The sequence below is a fragment of the Rhinolophus sinicus genome, chromosome 15, assembly GCF_057876585.1.
Source record: "Rhinolophus sinicus isolate RSI-liver-muscle chromosome 15, RSI-T2T, whole genome shotgun sequence".
Classification (NCBI taxonomy): domain Eukaryota; kingdom Metazoa; phylum Chordata; class Mammalia; order Chiroptera; family Rhinolophidae; genus Rhinolophus; species Rhinolophus sinicus.
In genome coordinates this window covers 53,796,756-53,817,350 of record NC_142515.1, presented here as the reverse complement: position 1 = coordinate 53,817,350, position 20,595 = coordinate 53,796,756, and the positions used below count along the sequence as shown (strand labels likewise).

Below are 20,595 nucleotides of genomic sequence, written 5' to 3'. Positions count from 1 at the left end.
TGCACAAATGTTCATGGAAGCATTATTCATAATAGACAGAAAGTGGAATCAACCTACATATCCATCGACAGATAAATGGAGAAACAAAATTTAGTATATCCACACAATGGAATATTATTTGGGTGAAGTACTAATGCATTCTACAACATGGATGGACCTTGAAAATGTAATGCTAAGTGAAAGAACCCAGTCACAAAAGGCTAGGTGTTATACGATTCCACTTATGTGAAATGTCCAGAATGTTTTTATTTCTCTTGAGTATATACCTAAGAGTAGAATACTAGTCATATGGTGTCTTAGTCAGTTTGGGCTGCTAACAAAATACCATAGTAGCTTAAACAACAGGAATTTCTTTCTTATACTTCTGGAGACTGGGAAGTTCAAGATCACGGTGCCAGCATGGTGGTTTTCTGGTGAGAGCCTTCTTCCTGGCTTGTAGGCAGCCACCTTCTTCCTGTGTCCATACATGGCAGAGAGAGAGAGAGAGCTTGTGTGAGAGAGGGAGAGGGAGAGAGTGGGAGGGAGCCAGCCTCCTCTGGTGTCTCTTCTTATAAGAGCCCTAATTCTTCATGATGGCCCCACCCCGATGACCTCAGCTAACCCTAATTATTCCCAAAGGCCCATCTCCAAATACTGTCACGTTGGAGTTTGAGGCTTCGTTGTATAAAATTTGGGGAGACACAATTCAATCTTTAGCATTTGGTGTCTCTGTGTTTAACTTTTTGAAGAACTTTCAGCTTCTCTTCTCATCAGCTCTGTTCTGGCCCCAGCTTTTATAGTGACCGTTATGCATTTACGATGAGGTACGTACTCTGAAGCTTATAGATTCCAACGTGTGGTCGTTCATTTATTCATTCAATGGAAACTTAATGACCTGATCTGTGCTGGATGCGGGATACCAATAAACGGAATCAGAGATCGCTTGAATTCTACTGAGGGAGACAGGCAAAAAACAAAACAAAACAAACAAATGAAAAAAAGAACAGTAATGAAACAGATAACTATAAAAAGAACAATTGCAGTCTGTAACCAGGCTCTGGAGATAAAAGAGGTCTGAGACCCGTGAAATAAGATGGCGGTGGCTTGATCTGGTGGGCTGGTAAAGCAGGGAAATTGAAAAGGAGAAAGACATTTGGGACAGAACTCACTGGTGGATTGGATAGGTCATGGACAAGAAGAGGAATCAAGGGTCTTTCTAGGAGTTTGGCTTGAATAACAGGTTGATGGTGGTACCATATGATGAGCCGGGAAGGGCTGCATGGGGAGGTAGGTTGTTTGGGGAGAAATGAGGAATTTGGTCATGAATATGTGAAGTCTGAGAAGTCTGAGACATGGAAGAGGAAATGGCAAGTAGTAGAAAGTTAGACATGAGAGTCTAGAATTTAGAAGAGACTCTGGGCTGGAGTTCTACTTTCAGGAAATATAGAGAGGATTATGAACTAATGGGAACGGATGGGATCATCTAGGGGAAAGGGGAGACAGTGGCCCCGGATGGAGGGAGGAATGCCCCCCCAAAACACGTCGAGGCTGGGTAAAGCAGGGGCACCCTGGATGGGCAACTGGAAAAGGTCAGAACCTTGGAGGGTGGGATGGCAGAAGCCTGAGGAAGGGAGTGTTTCCAGGAGGAGGAAGTAGTCTACTGCCACGTGCTGCTGAGACATTAAGGAAGACAAAGGCCCAGAGTCATGTGGAGTTTGCTGCATGGGTATTGGTGGTGTCTTTGACAAGTGCTGACAGCGAGTGGTAGGGAGGGGCGGGGAGAGGGAAATGAGTGATGGAGAGCTTTCGGAAATTCGGCTGTCAGTAAAGACAACGAGAATGGAGTGTCTGAGTGGGACGCGGGATCAAGGAATGTTTTGTTTTATACAGTGGAAGATAGCTGAGTAAGTTTCCATTTTGGTGCCAGCACGCCAGGAGTCAGGGAGAGATGGCTAGAACAGCAGAGACAGAGCAAAGCTGAAAGCACTTCTGTCCCGTGGAGGGAGGGCCTGGAGGCAAAGAGGAGGGACCGGGTGTGTGTGAGTGCAGGCTGCTGGTAAGGGTGAGACGTGATCTGATTCTGTGTGTTCTTTTTAATGACCTTATGAAGTGAGACCTTATCAGCTGAGCAGGAAAAGATTGGGAGGTTAGAGGAGAGAAGAGAAACTGTGGAATGGTGACCTTGGGAAACAGGAAAGCCAACGAATTCAGAAAGACAGCAGTTTGCCAGTCAGCACTGAGTGTGTTTGCAGTGTGAGAGCATGAGTTGAGAGTGAAAGCAGCCATTTCATTTGTGAAGTTTTAGCCAGGGACTTTCAGATGCTCAGGGGTCTGTGAGGAGCACAGGGAGAGGGAAGTCCGTGGTAGGGAGGACCTTCGTGAGGGATGGAGGGTGGCTACTTACAGGTGATGGTGATGGAGGGCTGTGGAAATGAGGCTGGACGAGGAGGGTTGTGAGGTGGAACAGGGAGCAAAGGGCTGGCCGGGCCTTGGGGCGGGGTGTGTGGTGCTGGGGATGTGGAGGGTTCCCTGAGGTTGTAGAATGAAGCCAGGGTGGAACTCCCGAGCAGGCGAGCCCAAGGGGTAAGAGGTCGTGGTCGAAGAAGGCGGTGTTTGGGGTCGAGATTTCACATACGTTGCAGCTGCTGTGTTGCACGTTAAGGAAGACAAAGGCCCAGAGTCATGTGGAGTTTGCTGCATGGGTATTGGTGGTGTCTTTGACAAGTGCTGACAGTGAGTGGTAGGGAGGGGACCAGGGGAGGGGGAATGAGTGATGGAGCATGACTCCAGGTCCAGAGCATGACCTTGGAAGTGGGTGGGTGGTTTGCAGTAAAGGAAAGGTCAAGGACGAGAGGATAGCGTTTCCAGTGGTTCACCTGTGTCACAATTATCAAGAAGATGACAGGAGGTGGGATGCATGGGGAAGACTGTGAGCCAGGAGCTGTATGACCTCAGTCACTGTCATTGGGCGAACTTGTCATTGTGTGCGTGACCTGGAGACATTAGCCACTTGGTTTCTTGTGCCCCGATTACCATTTTGAATTTAAAACTGACATGCAGGAATGCTAGTTTCAGAAACTCAAGGTCGTCCCTTGCAGATCCTGCTTTATGATTTAAGGATGGTTGTTTCGGTGACCTGGTCCTTGGGAGGTGTAGGTCCTTCTGCCCTCACGAGTACCTTCTTAAGGCTGCCTCTGCTACTGCCTTTGATTTGCATGTAGCGTAGACATCAAGGGTTAGATTAATGAGATCAAGATGAGTAGGAAGGCCAAGTCTAGATGCAGAAAGCTATTCCACAGGTCTCCAACCTTAGCTGCATTCCACGCATGTAGGACTAGAACTGGTTTCGCTCTTTGCAGGGTACCCTGTGAATTATATCACATTGTTGCACATCATAATTGTATCATTACATGTCATAACAAAGGGATTTCAACAGTTATTATTGCACATTCTAATTATGTGATTACTCAGTATTTTACCAATTATGTAATTAGATTTAATTACACCAATTGCACAAATAAACGATAGTCAACTACTAATTACTTAAAATAAAACCCAGAACTGTACAGACATCGGCAGTTGCCCCCAAAACAACAATAGACAACAAGAAAAGGAAGAAGGCTTATGAAACCAATGAGCAAGTGAAAGGAATGATGTGATCTGGACAGAATCACGGCAGGGAATCACTATGTCTGGGATTTTCCTGTCATTTTTTTCTCCCTCAAAGTGGGTGTTGACATCAAGAATACTGATCTGACTTGGCTCTGCTGGGAAAAGCAGATTGCTCTTGTTTCCATTAAGGAAAGGAGGAAGGAGCAAGAACGAGAGTGAGGAAAGAGCAAGAGGGATTGATGGGAAGGAGGGAGGGAGGGAAGGGGAGAGAGAGAGAGAGAGACACGAAGGGAGGGGGAGGAGGGGAGAAGGAGGAGAGGAAGAATATAACAAGTTTGACATTTACTAATTAAATATAGTACATTATGATTTCATGTGGAGCACAGAAATATTCGTTTTTCATTTTAATTGTCTGGGGTGATTGGGTAGTTTTGAACTGTGGTGCCTATAAAAACTTGAAAACCTGGGGCTATAGCCCAGGTGATCATTTTGTTTCTATGGAGACATCTCAGAAGGGTGGTCTTGTCGGAGAGTCGAGTCGGTTTTCTCTGGCTCAAGTCTCAGAGCCAGAATAGAGAACGGTGGTAAACAAACAAACAGACAAACAAACAAACAACTACACTAGTCAGTTTTCTTGGTTTCTTCTGTGCCTGGGAGAAGGCCTACCCTAGTGCTTCTAGAGAGGCGAAGCAGAGCGATGTGTGGAGGTAGAATGTGCATGCATCTGGAGAGAGTGGACCCACCATATTTGCGGTCTCACAAAGAAACGGAATTGGTAGGTGCCACTTAAGCAATATATACTTAGGGAAAATTACTTGCTGGCCTTGGCCAAGTACTGCGTAACCACTGAGCACCAGGATTGCTCAGCGTGTGCCCTGGGCTCTTACAGCAGTTGACAGAATGAGAATTACTTCAGAAGTACACGTAATGGCTGGTGCGTTACTTAACACTGCTATAAAATTATGTCTTGATGCTACTGAGGGTCAGATTGGAGGTCCAGTGTACTTGGTTAGCTCTTGCCTGTATGTTAAAAAAGAGCAAACTGCATAGCTGCAATAACACAAATGGGGGGGGGGGTGCCTTTAAATCTAAAACAAAGGCATGTTAATGCAATCTCTACTGCTGTGGGTTTGTCTAGGGAAGCCCCTGATATGGACGCTGGGAGCTAAGGGGCCTTGATTGAGACTTATTCATCTGTCCTTTGGTTTCTCCAAAGCTCCAGGATTGGGTTTCAGTTTTTTGCTCTGCTATGACGAGCATTCATTTCTGCATGGAGGTTTAACGCCTGTTGAGGTCAACCCGCAGCTCTGGGTGGTAGCACCTTAGGAGAGGGTAGCACAGTTATGTTGGAAATTTGAGCAAGTGAATCCAGTGAAATTGGAACTAAGAGAGGGGAACTAAGAGCCTGCTGGAATTTGCAATCCAAGTATCTGTTTCCTCATCTCCCCAAATCCACCAGATCAGATAAAGTTAAGCCAATGCTTATCAGGAAGTCTGCAACAGTGTAACATTCCGCTCTCCACTTTTCTTGTTGAAAGCTACGGTTGGAGTGTGTAAAATGGAAGATGTGCTGATATTAAGCAGCTAAAGCTATTTCCTAAATAAGACCGAAAGAAGCATAAACAGTGTACACAAGTCAACTAGCAGAACTGCTATAATCTGCATTGCAGGGTCTCAGCCCAGAACTGGTCCTTCTTGGCCTGCTCCTCTAAATGGAAATGCCAATGCAGAGATTAAAGTGGAGTGTACTGGTGCATGAAGACATGGGCAGGCCTAGCATTTATGGAGAACTGACTATGTGCAAAGATAAACCCTTTACAAACTTGCTAGTCTTACAGGGGCACTTCCCTCATTAAGCATGTGGTATGCATACAATTCTGGCTAGAATAGGCTCAAGGAAAGAGATGCTACAAAATGTATCACATAAGTGTAGGAAGCGCCATACAATCTGAACAGATATCAGCAAAGAAGGGAGAGAGGGCTGCTGCATAGCTGGTCACCAGAAACCTGCCATTTATTCAGCCAATATTTACCACACGTTCACAAGGTCAGAAACTGGCTTAGCTAACTGTCTTTAAGGGATTCTGACTTTAGTTCCCATTTGCTCTCTCTAGGCCTATAAGCAGTTTCCATATTTATTGAGAACTAACTATGTGCAAAGATAAGCCCTTTACAAACTCAGTCTACTTGATAGTACTACTGTGATTTTCTCCATTTGATTGATGAAAAAAGGGAGCCTCAGAAAAGTTAAGTAACTTGTTTGGATTCACATGGTTGCTAATTAGGACCAGAATTTGAGTCCCTGGTCTGAATCCAGAGTCTTTTCTCAGCTCCAAAATTATACATCCTGTTCTACACCAGTGTCTAAGGAACCCTGGACAATTTCATCATTGTAAGCACACTTTTAAGTATAGAGATTTGCATTGGTGGGCTCAAGTTTATTTAGGCACACTCCATTATTAATGTACATAATAAGAAGAGCTTTGGACTAACATGGGACAGGCTGTCAATTCCTTCTTCACGTAGCCTAGGAAGGCAATTGACAAGGTAATGTTCTGTTTTGCCTTCAAGTGAGATTGGAAGTATGTGGTTAAGTGTACGTCAAAAATTAAATGTTGAACGTCTTTGCAGGTGCATATATTATAGCGTATTAAATGCCTAAGGGACTCCTTATGTTGAATAAAAGAGATGAAAATGCTTTGATATGGGTATAAAGTCAAATACACATAGGAATTGCGGTGGGAGCAACCTTAGGCTAATAATTATGCTTTGACAGGAGAAACACTAGCAAACTATCATTCACCATAGACTTAATCTTAGTGAGGCTGAACTTGGCCTCTAACCATAACTCCCTTCATGCCTTCGTCTCCCCCAAACCCCTGCTTCCATTTGTTTCTTCCTTTCGTCCTCCGTTTTATTTGTTTATTCATTTAGCAAGTTTTATTGAGAACCTCCCGTGTTCCAGGCACTAGTTTACGCTCTTGTGAAGCAGTGAACAAGACACATAAGTTTGCTGCTTTCATGGAGCTTGTAGCAACTGGAGAAGGAAGCAAACTTGCGGATTTGGAGGGACAAAAGGAAGGTAAGTGTGATTTGAATTTAGTGCAAAAGGGGAAGAGTGATGTGCAGTGTAGGAAACTTGTACAGAGGTGAAAGAGATCCTGTTTGCAGTGAGATCTATCCCAGAGCAGATAGACGCATGGTTTGCGCTTCCTTTTTAACAATGTCATCTGGTAACTGTTAATGAGCCCTTATTAGGTGCCAGTGACGTCTCACATTTTAACTCATTAAAACTTCACAATTCACTCCATGGATTTTACAGCATCTCCTACTAAGTTGAAAAACAAAGACTTCTATGTCAGGTTGATAATTCTAAAAACTCTTATTGACTTAATAGTGAATTAGGACATTGTGACATTAAATTAGTTTTTCAGTTTCAAACAGTGATGATACTGTTCTAACTTAATTGCCTTAGCACGAATAGAAACATTTTAAATGAGGAAAAGTGTTTTCTATTTAATACGATCGTTTTAAAGCATAAAATCAAACAAGTGTTCTCCATCTTTATGGTGAAACTGGCCCTTTTGCAAATATGTCCACCAAATGGCTTTATTTTGCTTTGTTCACACTATGATGTCATGTTGTTCGTAGTTTCATCTGAGCAAGTGGTGTGATTCATACACTTTTGTTGCTACTTATCACGAACAAATATGACATCTTCACTTCTCGACTATTAGCTCACATGCAACTATGGAGAGTCTTTAGAATTGCTTACAAGGTACCTAGAGTCTCAGAAGTCAGTGACAACTTTAAAAATGTTTACGATTTCATACAATTTAAGAAAATAATCCAGATCTTTTTATCCATTTAATATTTAGGCAGGGGTGACTAGAAGGAGCTGTCCATCAAAATACATGCTGATTTGAGAGGACAAATGAAGTCACTGTTAAATGACTTAAATGCTTGGTTCAGATTTGGCCCTTCCTGGATATTCATTTTCTGAGTCTTTAGTTCCAGGAGAGTTTACTCTTGGCACACTTAAAAAAATTTTTTCTTTTGTTTCTTCTCCCCCACCCCCAAAAAAAGATCAAATGGTAGACATGTTTCTTGTAAAGACTTTGGCATTCTAAGGATCCATCTTTACCTCATTTTGCCTTGAATTTACTTGCAATCGCATTGCCTAGGACAAGCATTATTTTAGTAGGTAGAGTGGGTGGCCACCCTTGTTTGGTTTGGTGGGTGCTGCAAAGACCCCCTATATTCTAAAATACTATCTCTCCTTCTAACTTGCAAATTTGCCTTAAGTTCTACACTTGTAAATTCATTCTTGAAGCCCTTTTGGTTGTTTTAAAAAATCGAAGTAGTTCTTGGTATCACCTTGTACCTTAATCAATCAGGTATCAATTATTGGCTCCCTAGTAAGGCAAGCACTAAGCTCTGGGAAAGAAAAGAGAGAGGGTGAAAAAAACAAGCTAAAGGAGAGCTTAGTCCAGGACCAGCTTTATATTAAGTCGGGAGGTCATTATAGCTTTATTCAGCACAGCTTGTTACCTGACCTCTGCTTATCTGAACAGATCACTGTCGGTTAATTCTAGGAGCTTCCTTGTCACCTTAATGCCCTGTATTTATTGACAGTTGATTCTGTCTAGAGATTGTCTGTTAGAATTTGCATAGTATATAAATGCCATCTCTGCTTCAATATTCCTGAGAAAAGGAGTGAGATAATTAATATTCATTGGTATTGACAGTCTACCTTATACCTCTTTTGTGTCTTTTGGAAATGAACACAACAATACACATACAACAGGTGGCAAATAAATGCTTTTTAAAGAAATCAGTTTATATATATTTTTTTTTTGAGACTAATATCACGCCAAATAGAATACTAGCCTGACACCTGGCTAAGGTATAACCAAGCAGGCTTGGTTATACTTATTTTAAGTGATTATTTTGGTATTATAACTTTATTTTGAAATAGTTTAAGATTCACAAGAAGTTGCAAAAACAGTACAGAGTTTCTGTCTACCCTTTCTCCAATGATAGCACTGTATGTTACATTGTCATAGTATGTTGTCAAAATTGGTAAGTTGACATTGGCACAATATTGTACTCAGGTACAGACCTTTTTGGGGTTTTTGCCAGTTTTTAGAATCACTTTTTTTATATATATAGGTTGAGGACATTTTATCACATGTAGATTTGTATGTTTTCCTTCCCAATCAGAATACAGAACTCTTCCATCACCACAAAGAAACTCCCTTGAGAGGAGTTTTAAAGAGAGATAAAAAAAAAAAAAAAAATTGAAAAATAGTCACAGGAAATTTTTGTAAGGTTACATTAATGACTTTTTAAATGGTTTTAATTTCAAAATGACTGATTGAGGTTTAAAATCAACTGAAAAACAATTGGTTAGTTGACTACCTGTAAATACGTTATGTGTGGGTTTAAAAAGAATCACCCGTCGTCTTTTTTTTTTTTTTTTTAAGCCTTTCCAAATGAAAGCTTCCACGAACCTTAGTTGGTTCTGTTAATCAAAATGCAAACTTGCTACCTACTGAGCAGGGATGTGTCATGCTCATTTGCAGTCCCACACAGATGCATAGCGAGGAAGGTACACACAGTTGTCATTGTTTCTTGGCAGGAGCACAGGTTTTGCTAGGAGCCGGGGAATCTACTTACTGAGTCGCTGGGAATGGCATGGGCAGGAGGTCTCAGCTCTTGCCTTTTCCCAGTTGGTTTCCATCCACAAGTACCAGGAGAGTAACCTGGGGAAGGGGAGGAGGCCCTGATGCTACTTTATATCGTTACCTCTTTGGAGTTCTGACTCTTTGGTTCACATGCTGTGGGGAGAAAACAGCTTTTCAGAGCTGGGAGAGAAAGGGAGAGGCATTAGATATAACAGTATAATTCATGCCCTTCCCCGACAAGAAAAACTTACCTCTTCCTCCGTTCTTCAAAGATAACAGCCACCGGGATTGGATCTTTTCTTTCAGCTTTAAGTTAAGAAGTATTACACTCTCTTTTGAAATGAGCCTTGCACCAATGTCTGCCCCACAAAGATGTCTTCCTGCTGAGCCCGACCAGTTCCATGAGTGGCTGCTACTAGCACTGTAGCAGTCACTTTAGAGAATACCAGTCTTCGTTCTTGATGTCCCATCATGTTTCCTTCTTCGCAAGGCCGAGTGCAGAGGGGTCATTTCCCCCCATGTCAGCATTTGCACTCTTGTCTTGGCTTCATGGAAACTCCAAATTAGAATGGCCCTGGGACAAATGGAAATCCACCGCGTAAGACAGATCACGTGCTCACAGCAGCATGTAAACAAAACTTACCAGTTTCTACTTCGTCAGCTGAGGGTGGGTTCTTGCCACACTTCTACTTGAAAGGTGGGCTATGTGAGCATCGAACACACTTGGTAAGTTTTAAAGAGAAGAAAGCACGTGATCAGAAATGTTATTTTCCCTCTTACTATCTTCTCTCCAACCAAAAGAAAGCTACAGGCCCTAGAACTCATATTCTCAGGCAACCCTTTGCGATCTGAGGACATGTAAACCCCCAAAGGACAGGACTTTGTGAGGGAAAATGAGTTCAGCTTGCTCAGAGAAGTCTGGATGTGCCCAGGAGTTGATGACTAGTTAAAAGGCAGTTGAGTGTGATGGTTTGGTGACATTGCTAAGTTGTTTAGAAAATGAGCAGAGAAAGTGGAGGCAGAAAATGTATCAGCTACTATTCTACTGCGTGACTATGTATGTTCACCTGTAATTGATCTATAATTGTTGCCATGTGTCTAGTATGTACAGGTGCCACAATTCAAAGTGCTGAAATTTGTTCACTATAGGTAGATTCTAACTATAATTTAGAGAATACTCTCCAAATAACAGAGAAAAGAGCATCTTCATAGGCCGGGTCCTTTCAAAAGAGAAAGAGATACATCCTTTGTGACACAAAGACTGTAACAGATGTGGAGGGCTGCCAAAGGAGAAAAAAGCGTGTGGTGTAGGTAACTGCTTCAGTCATACTGCCGATCTATTTCCTCTTCCTAAAAAAGCCCTGGCAGCATCCTGCCCTGAAGAAGGGGCATTTTCCAGGATACTGGGATACTTGAATTGTGCCATAAAAATGGTTTTCATCTTAGTATTTGCACTGGTGACTTTTTTCCTTTGAAATTTGACTGACTTCTTTGCCTGCACGTTCTTCTGCTTCCAGTTCCTTCTCCACATCTTTACCAGAGTTAGCTTCCTGCAAAACAAAGAGAATGACATCATTCTCCTGCACGTAAACTTGGATCAATTCCCTACTTCCTATGGGATAAAGACTAGACATGCTGCCGAGGCACACGCGTGCTCCATAGTCTCCTGTCTACTTGCCAGTCCTCCAGTCTACTTAGACTCCAGTCATGTGGCACCTCCCTCCATTCCCAGAATGCACTGTGTCCTCTTGTGCCTCCGAGTTTCTGCCCATGCTTATCCCTCTGCTTCAGTACCTTATCCTGCCTTCTTCCCCTGACAAATGTATACTCATCACTCAAAGCCTAACTCAGAAGTTAGGCAGAGCCCATCTTCTACTCCCAGAGCCCTTTTGTTTCTCACTTGTATTTGAGTACTAATGATCGTAATAGCTAAAGGTGACACAGCATTTACCATGGGCCAGCCACTCATGAAACAGTTATCATCTCCTGACTCATTTATTCCTCTCAACAAGCTGAGCAGGTAGGTATTATTTGCATTTTATGTATGAGGAGACTGAGGTACAGAGAGATTAAGTAACACGCCCAAGGTCATACAGGGTAGTTAGTAGAATTTTGAAGCAAAGTACTCTTGCATTATGCTTTCAGAAATTAAAATTTGGGCATGCTCCTCCACTAAATGGAAAACTACTCAAGAGTAGGAACCATGTTTGATTGACTGTTATGTCCCTGAAACTAGTATAGTGGCTGTCACAGAAGGAGGACCTCAGAGATATTTGTTGGATGAATGTACAGACTATTTATAAATTTTTTTCAAAACTATAGTTGTTTTGAAAACATGTCATTCAACTTAGGCCTTTACGTTTTTAATGGATAAGAGGGAATAAACTGTGATCAAGTGGAAACAGCTGCATCTTGAGGTGTGAGGAAGGTGGTGCTGGGGGGACTCCCATTTCAGTTCTCCCTGAATTTATTTATCCACATGCTCTGTGGTGCCTGGGTCCTGGTTTTGGGCAGCGCCCTGCTCGTGTACATTGGGCCTGCGCTCCCTCTCACAACTGTAACCACACGTACGGGGGATAAGAAGGCTGAGCTCCAGAACATTTGAAGAGGAATATCTACTTCCCTCTCACCATTTCCAGTCAGAACCAGGAGGGAGAAATTGTGAGTCAGGACTAGACCATACCATCCAGTGAATTGTGTTCAGTGTGTCAGAGATCACAAGAGGCAAAGGGGGAGGAAAAACAAAACAGCTGTTATGTTAAGCGGGCAGTTGACATGAAAGCTCTTCTCAGATATCCCATGTGGCCTTGATAGCAGAGGGCAGCGTGATGGGCTTCTGCGCAATCCGTAGTATTTGTGTTCCTTTAAGAACTTTAAACATTTTTATTGTCATCAAGCAATTGATTTTGATAAAAACACCGTTGGGGAATCTCACCTGTATCTAAGGTTCCATGAAATGGTCGAGGTACATGTGGTGAATTCACTGTTGACCTACCATGCATGCTGAGGTGAAGGAAAGATGGCCTCCTTGGGAGTAGATTTGAATTCAGGGTCCTAGGTTGTAGGTATCTACCGGTGCACGACCCCGAGCTTTTGTGACCATTGGGTTTCTTCAGTGCCATGTTACGCCTCAGAAGTCACCATGAGCTCTGTAACCAAAGTGTTAGAATGTTGGCACTTAACTGTCTCTTATTTATCTGACCAGCTCAGCTCTGCTTCTGTAATGAACTGTAACCACAGGAAATGATGGTGTGTATCTTTATGTAACCAATACCTTGCTTCTCCCGAATGCTCAAAATATCCAAAAAATTATGGTTGATGTGAAAGACTTAAATGAGGTTATTTGTTGAAGCAACATACATTATAAATACATGTCTATGTAAGGATGGCCAGGGAAACCATCTCACCAGAGTTAACAGCCAGTTCTGTCACCTTCCCTCCTTGTCTCTCCTCTCCTTGTCCCTAAGCTGCCTCTTCTCACGTGTAATGCCAGTGCTCTGTACAGTGTTCTGTTTATAGTGGTTTGAACATTTTTCTGCCCCTGTCTTTCATTGCTGAAGTAACTCACCTCTCTCATGTCGACTCTCACCCAGGAGCCGCACTGCAGACTCTTTGATGTAGGTCTTTTCTGCATGGCAGCTAAGGCCAAGCTGTGGTTTTCATTGCATGATGCAACCTTACCCGTTTGGTTGTTGCCTCCAGGTTAACCAGAACCTTTTCCTGCACTGCTCATGCATGCCGCGTGCTTCCCCCCAGGGCCCCGACCTGAATGCAGCGAGCCCTGGGTGCATGCGTGGAATTGTCACTGCGAGCCTCCCGATACACTGACACACTGAGACTTAGGGCTCTCTTTGGATGTCCTGGGGGGATCCCAATTTGCTGTCCCACCACAAAGGCCACTCTGTCCCTTGAAAATTCAAGACTAGAATTTTGGAAAAGAGAAAGAAATCTCCTGTTTCTAGGCGTCTGCTGAGCAGAGGACAAGGAATTTAGAAGCGAGGGTCAGTTTGCCAAGTAACAGCTTACCTGATAATCAGTCCTACAAATTCCCGGCTCTGCATGGATGTGCCCAAAAGGACCAGTATTACGGTACCTTTTCACATCTTTCTGTACAATGTGACCTAGATGGGTTTTGCATGGATCTAATAAATGTTTAAATGTTTCTACTTTAAAAAAAAAAAAAAAAAAGAAAAAAAAAAGAACCTATTAAGCTAAATGCCCTGGGAAATACAATCATTGGCCTTTGTCTTAGTTTACTGTGTAAACAGGAGTGCCACTAATTCAACTTTAAAAAGATGTAAAATGCTAGTACTAGAAAGGATACCATATTCATTGAAGCATGTTGGCATTGCATTCAGCATATGGATTAGTAATTGTGATCGTTTTCTCTCTTTGAAATATATTTTTGCCTTTAGGCTGTTTAATGACTTTCTTTAAAACTGCTTTACTTTTTTTTTTTTAACATGTGTTTTTCCCCCCTTTTATTCTCAGAATGGACTTTTATGAACATACTTGCCAGGATTTGTTTTCTTACTGGATTTTTTTGTTATTTCATATAAGTAGATGCTTTACATTTTAGACATAACCTTGGCTGGAAATTGAGAAACATGACAGGTGGGCATTACCAAGGTCATAATTCTGGGGTGGAGTAAGAGTTCCTAGAGCACCCCTGGTGGTATGAGCTTGCCAGAGCCCCTTGGATTAAAACTACACACTGAGCAGTGATAATCTCACAAAATTGAAGGCTTCATGTCTTGATTTTATTTTTCCTTATGAATTGTGATTTCCTCATATCAGAAGAATTTAGTAGATTGAAGCTCTTTCCATACTTCCCTTTTGCCTTAATCTGTTAAATATATTCCCTTCGCCCCACAGGAGCAGACTTTGCGTAGAGTCTCATGACATGTTCTTTTGGTCATCAGTATAGAAATCCTTTGAATGGAAGCCATTTCCCTTTTTGAGAGGAGCTTAGATGAAATTATCGTGCAGCCCCCGTGCAGAGCAGGTGATCTTGACCAGTATGTTGAAATGCTCTCGCTTGACAGAGCTTTCATCGGGGCTGTGGGAAAGAAAACAACTGATCCTCTTTTGTGAGGTCCTTCAGTAAAGAGACCCATTCTTCTGCTTAGAAAAAATGCTTCCAGATAAAGTGAAAGGGTTTCCGACACCCAACACAGAGTGGGGCTAAGTGGATCCATTCACGGAGACAAAGGAGAAAAATCATAAGAAATGAGCTTCATAGGGGGCATCTTGGGCCCCTCACAGAGATGTTTTATAGTGACGGGGAAAACAACTCTAGAGAACAATCAAAGATACAGCAACAGAATTAAAAAGGGCAACTGCGGGAGGAAGCGAGGGACAAACAGCTTCACCCCAAAGGGCATGTAATTCATGATATTCCTTTCTAAATTTGCACTCAAAAGTCAAATGGACACCACTGACGTGTTGGGAAGAGCTCTTATTCCTGAGGCATGTGCAAGACGGTTTTAATAAATAAGTGATTTCCCATGCTAACCAGAAGCAAGTGGGAAAGAAATAAAAATGAAGAAACAGAAATATTCCAGATGTTATTTCCATGAAATAGTTGAGAAGGAGGTTAAGAGAGTATATACTTGAAGATATGATTATTTAATCATAGGCTTTAACACGTCCTTACCGTTTTCTTTGTTAGTGATGACACTTTGTTCCTCAGGGTAACTTGTCACATCCGATTGTCCGTGGTGATGTTGGTCTCCGCTGGCCAGGTCATGTTATGGCATTCCTAAGGAGTGACTCCTGCTTTGTGCTCAGCAGACTCATGACTTCCAATCAGCAACATCTCAGACTCTCCTTTTTGGCCGCGAGGCTGCTGGGCTCTCAACACAACTCCTAAATAGGAATACTTACAAAACTTGCATGCCTCAGCTGTCAGCCAGACAGAGCTAAGACACAGCTATTTTATCCCCTTGTGTAACAAAGGTATAATTGTTTTCTACGCCAGATGTCAGGAAGACTTGTACCGGGTCTTTATCTGTGTCGTCTGAAAACAAAACAAAACAAAACAAAGCAAAAAGCAAACCGCAGATCTCAGAAACAAAGCTATCATAATTATCCTTTAGCATCACATATAAATTCTTATGTATCTTTTGACAAATGGCAGTATCCTGGTTGGTGGTAAGTATATATGTTTTGTGGCAGTGTTTTCTATTCTTCAAAGTGAAGCAATAGATAAATGGCACAACTGTTTCTTTACATAATTATTTTTTCCCCAGATGCTCTCAGGCCTTCTAAAATCAATACCAGGCAAGTCTTTAGTGTTGCCACTCTTTGTCAGTGTAGCCCTTTCGATGAGACCACTGAGAGGATTGGGTGCTGTTCTGCTTGGGTCCAGATGTGGACTGGAGAGAGCAGGGTTGAAAATGTAGTAGAGCTCTTAGGCTGCTGGCCAAATACTAGAGTTCATTGAAGAGAATAGGAAAGGGATCTGTCTCAGGTATCCTCATTACTCCCATCTGATTAGACGGCCGGTTTGGGACCCAGAACTGACTGGGCCTGGCTGTGGAGTCAGTAGATTTTGGCTTCTCCACTCTTCAGTCCTTGCAGGTAGACCTGTAGCAAGGAGACATTGCCAAGGTCAGGCTGTCCAAGTGCATCAGAATTACGTAAAAGTCTGGGAGGAAGACAGGGATGGAAGCACGGGGCATAACCGAAGGAGGAGACTAATAAGTGACTAGGGAATGCCAAGGAGAGTCCAAGATAAACATCTGGAGAAGAAGGCTCAGACAGAAGAATTTGGAAGTCTTCACCTAGTAACCACCCTCCATGATTTGAACCTGTTATGCTGTGGGAATCACAACCCACATGCTCAACATTGCCCTGATTGGACAGGCTTTGCAAATATAGAGGGCTCATGCGTGTTCCTTAGGAGCCTCTGCCATTGTCAGTGCAGTTAAGAGAGTTCTTACATACGGAGGCTTGAGGCCAAAGTGCCTTGAAGCTATGCCTCAGGCTTCTGCCTTGTGGGTGCTCTCTCCTTAAGAAACGAAGACACCAGGCAGTTGCTCCCCACTGTCTAGGAGCTGACTATTAGTTATTACTGGTTGGAGGTGATTGTTTATGGGCCTCTTAACACACGGATGACCACATTTAATACCCAGAAAGAAAGGCACTGGCAGCAGAAGGTAGCAGTAGGATGAGTCCTCTATTCTTGCTCCCTCTTAAGTTTTCCTAGGCTTGAAAGGAGTATGGTTCCGGGGGTCAGAGGAACTGTCCCCCCTATCCCCATGCCAGGAGTTGTGTCTGGGTTCCCTGCTCTCCATTCAGACCTGGGACTTCTTCTCTCTTCTTCTCTCCATTTCTAATCACCTCACCCAGGCTGTCCTATTTGGGTGTGGTTCTGGAGTGTGTACAGTTGTGCTGGAGGGCAGTGGACATGTGCATGTGTGTGTGCCCACCCACACGTAGCACCCCATGCCTGTACATGACTCTTTGACCCTGCCCTTAAAGAACTCTCGGTCTGTTTTGTAGTATTTGTGCTTGAGTGTATATGCATTCAGTACTGTTTGAGTCATCTATTCCATCATGTCTCTAGTCAACAAGAGTTTAGTAAAGAAGAGGGGGCTAGTGTTACTGCAGGTAGGGAAATGAGAGTAAGAATCAGTTAGTTGTGACTCCTCAGACGGTTTACTGCAAACGAAAGCAGCACTCATTCGGCAAGACTGTTTTATGTAGTAGCTTAACTCTGATTTATTACATAAAAGTTGCTGGCAAATATGAACATTAATTCTACTCTGGTAACAACTGTGATTGAAATAATTGTAGTCTGCAGACAAGCTGGAGAAAATAAGCATTAGTGGGTAAGTTGTCTTGGACATCATTCCAAGAGTCCAACAGTGGAGAAATACATAATATCTACAGATGTAGAATTGGAGGAGATCCTTAGAAGACATATGACTGGTTCCTCCCCCTGCGTCTCCTCCAGATCTGTGCTAAGCCAACCAGGCAAATGAAACTCAGGAAAATGAGAATACACAACCTCTCGTGGCCACTCATTAAAGTGACTCATGGCTTTCTCTGTCAGGAAACTTTGGTTAATTATTTAGTATTTATGAGACTGTGTGGCTGCTTTCATGGAAATATAATTTTCCTGGTGTTTCTTCTTTAATATTACCCAAAGCTCGTGCTCTAATATATAGAATCACACCAGATGTTAGCTCCCTGCACATCCTACAGGGCGTTTGAATTACATTGCAACACCTGATACGGAGGCGATAAAGCAAATACAAATGGAAAACTAAAGTGTGAAATAATTGATTCTATCAGTTTTTGCTCATTAGGATGATTGCTTGCCTTGGCATTTTTTTTCTACAAACAGCTATTATCACTTACTATTACCTTAGTTTTTAAAAATAACTATCACTTGTTCAGTGCTTAGTCTTTACTCATTATCTAATTTCTTCCTCGCTGCTGTAAGGATTTGTGTTCTTTGAAGTTTGTTTCCTTAGCTCCAGTTTACAGATGAAAAAATCAAGGCTTGGAGAGGTAGATGATTTGCCCATGATCATACGGCTAGTAACTGATAGAGCTGGAATTTTAATTCTTCCATCGAACTCCAAAACTACGTACCTGCTAATTGCTCTCGGGGTTAACTTGTAATGCCCACATTTTGCTTTTGATTTACTATATTTGGGTGCATTAGTGGGTGAAAAAGATATGGCATAAAGATGAGAAGGAGACCGCAAGTTTTGATAGGATATTGAAGCTGTGTGAGAAAATGTAAAAGAGCTCTCCATAAGAAAGTGATAGATTTTACCATCTGAGTGGCATGAAAACAAATTATCTGTGCATTTCATTGATAAATCCAATGTGTAAGGAACTGACATATTTTGTTCTCTCCATCAGCGATCTGTGTCATTTTCTTTGTCTCCTAGAAGAATGCTTAATTACTAGGACAAATTGCTCAGATAGACACCCTGAGCCAAACAACTGCTCTGAAGTCTTTTGCTATTACTGTTCTAGGATTCTCCATATCAGTCAAAACTCAAGAAGACAGGGCACATAGGATTCCAACGTAGTGAGGATCTATCTATATACCACCTCTCCATTTGTTCCAATTAATTTCTACATGATCTTAATGAGGCATATGTTTGTGGCTATTGGATCACACGTCATCAATTGAGCAGAGGCATAATTAGAAGCCTGCTGTTGTCAAAAAGATTAATAGACTTATTGATACAAACCTGTAACTGAAGATTTCCCAACAACACCATTTAACCGAACTGGCTTGGGATCATGATAGATCAATACTGCAAGTAACAAAAAGTGTTTTCTATTCACATGAGAACCATTGAAAGATCTAAGAAAAGTGTTTTAAGATAATAAAGGGCCCATTTTGATGTTATTATCATTAGTATTGATTAATGATTGAACACACACTCACCCATCAATAGTAACGACATCTTAGAAGATAACTACTCCAAGATGTTGTGGAATAAAGTCTTAATGAGAATGAACAGAAGAGACTTGCTTCTGTTTGGTACAATTAATAGAAAATATCCAACTTACTGAATGTAGGCCCCACCCAGCATGCGTACCAAAAGCACCAATATTAAAACGATAAGCTCTTAACTACATAGCTCTGACAAGGTAATGTAAATGGAGGCACTAAGAGAAGCAAAAAGATGGAAAGCTTTCAACTTTGATCCATGGAAGACCTGGGCAGTCCTAGTGTACTGTCTGTCCAGGTCAGAAGACAATATTCTATATAAAGATTATTGGTTTCTCAGTGATTAATTAGTATCATGTTATTCACACTGAGTTCAGTATTGTTATTAGCTTGTAAGATATTTTTCTGAGACTTAAAATTATATGAATAAAAACATTGGTTTCTAATTTGGAGTATGGTTGACCCTTGAACAATGCGAGGGTTTGGGGCACTGACCCCCATGCACTCAAATCTGTATATAACTTTTGAATCCCCAAAACATTAACTACTTATAGCCTACTGTTGACTGGAAGCCTTATCTATAACATAAACAATCAATTAACACTTTCTATATGTTATATGTACTATATGAGGTGTGATCATACAATATGGTGAATGTTTAAATTAAAAAAAAAATATTACAGTAAAGACATATTGCCATTAATCCCCCTCAAAATACCCCCCCCCCCACTTCCAACACACTTATCCCATCATTCTTGCCACTTTCTGAAGCAGTTCTGGACGTCCTCTTTCGTGAGTGTCTTTAGTTGCACTGTCGTGGCTGCCTCTATATCCTGAATCATTTGGACTTTGGGGAAGAGCCTGAAGTCACACGGTGCCAGATCCAGTGAATAAGGTAAATGAGGACACACTGTAATGTTTGTATTTGACAGAAATTGCTGCACCAGAAGTGATGTGTGACACGGAGCGTTGTCATGATGGAGGATGATTTACGTCACACTTTAAAACACACCTTCTCTCAACCATAGCTCACACCCTCCTGTCTGCACCGAACAAGCTGAAACTTGTCACACACTGTTACTAAGGTTCAACACACCGCTTCTTGTATTGAAGATCCCTGACTTTGCTTGGATGGTACTTGGCAGCAGCATTCACTATATGATCACAACAGAAAGGCCCAGTGTCACATATCACTTCTGGTGTATGGCAATTTCTGTCAAATAAAAACATTACGGTGTGTCCTCATCCACCTTATTCACCAAATATGGCACCGTGAGACTTCTGGCTCTTCCGCAAAGTCAAAATGACCATGAAAGGTAAACATTTTGAATCGATTCAGGACATTGAGGCAGCCACAAAAGGGCAACTAAAGACACTCACGAAAGAGGACTTCCAGAACTGCTTCAGAAAGTGGCAAGAATGATGGGATACGTGTGTTCAAAGTGAGGGGGAGTATTTTGAGGGGGATTTATGGCAATGTGGCTTTCACTGTAATAATTTTTTTAATTTAAACATTCACCATAGTTTTTGATCATACCTCATATACTATATTCTTAGAATAAAGTAAGCTAGAGAAAAGAACCATTGCAAAGACTTGCCTCCCTTTTAAAATTTCTTAGTCTCATAATATTCTGACTAGCTAGGTTTTATTTCTATTATGTAGGCATGGAAACAGAGGCACTTTGCTTATCCAATAATCCAGATATTACTAAACCTTAAAATTACGAAAACCTAATTACTAAAACAAAATTACTAAAACCTCAAATCACTTAGATTTACTCTCTTGGTTGCAGATAGGTTCCATCATATCCCTGACTATATGATGCTGTCATTTAAAACATTTCTATTGAATGGAATGGGATGCAAATTTTTTAATTGTCTAGTCCATAACTG

At 41.9% G+C, this 20,595-nt stretch overlaps 1 protein-coding gene across 39 annotated transcripts in view; it reads left to right on the top strand.

Annotated features, from left to right (window-relative positions):
- The window catches only part of KCNMA1 (potassium calcium-activated channel subfamily M alpha 1), a 713,000-nt gene that overhangs the window by 383,938 nt on the left and 308,467 nt on the right, over positions 1 to 20,595 (top strand). For 13 of the 39 annotated variants that reach the window (XM_074339646.2, XM_074339645.2, XM_074339641.2 and 10 more), the window contains exon 4: positions 12,872 to 12,895. The exons of the other annotated variants lie outside the window; for them this stretch is intronic. In XM_074339646.2, the coding sequence (XP_074195747.1) occupies positions 12,872 to 12,895 (24 nt within the window). The remainder of the gene's footprint in view (positions 1 to 12,871; positions 12,896 to 20,595) is intronic. 39 annotated transcript variants of the gene reach the window in all.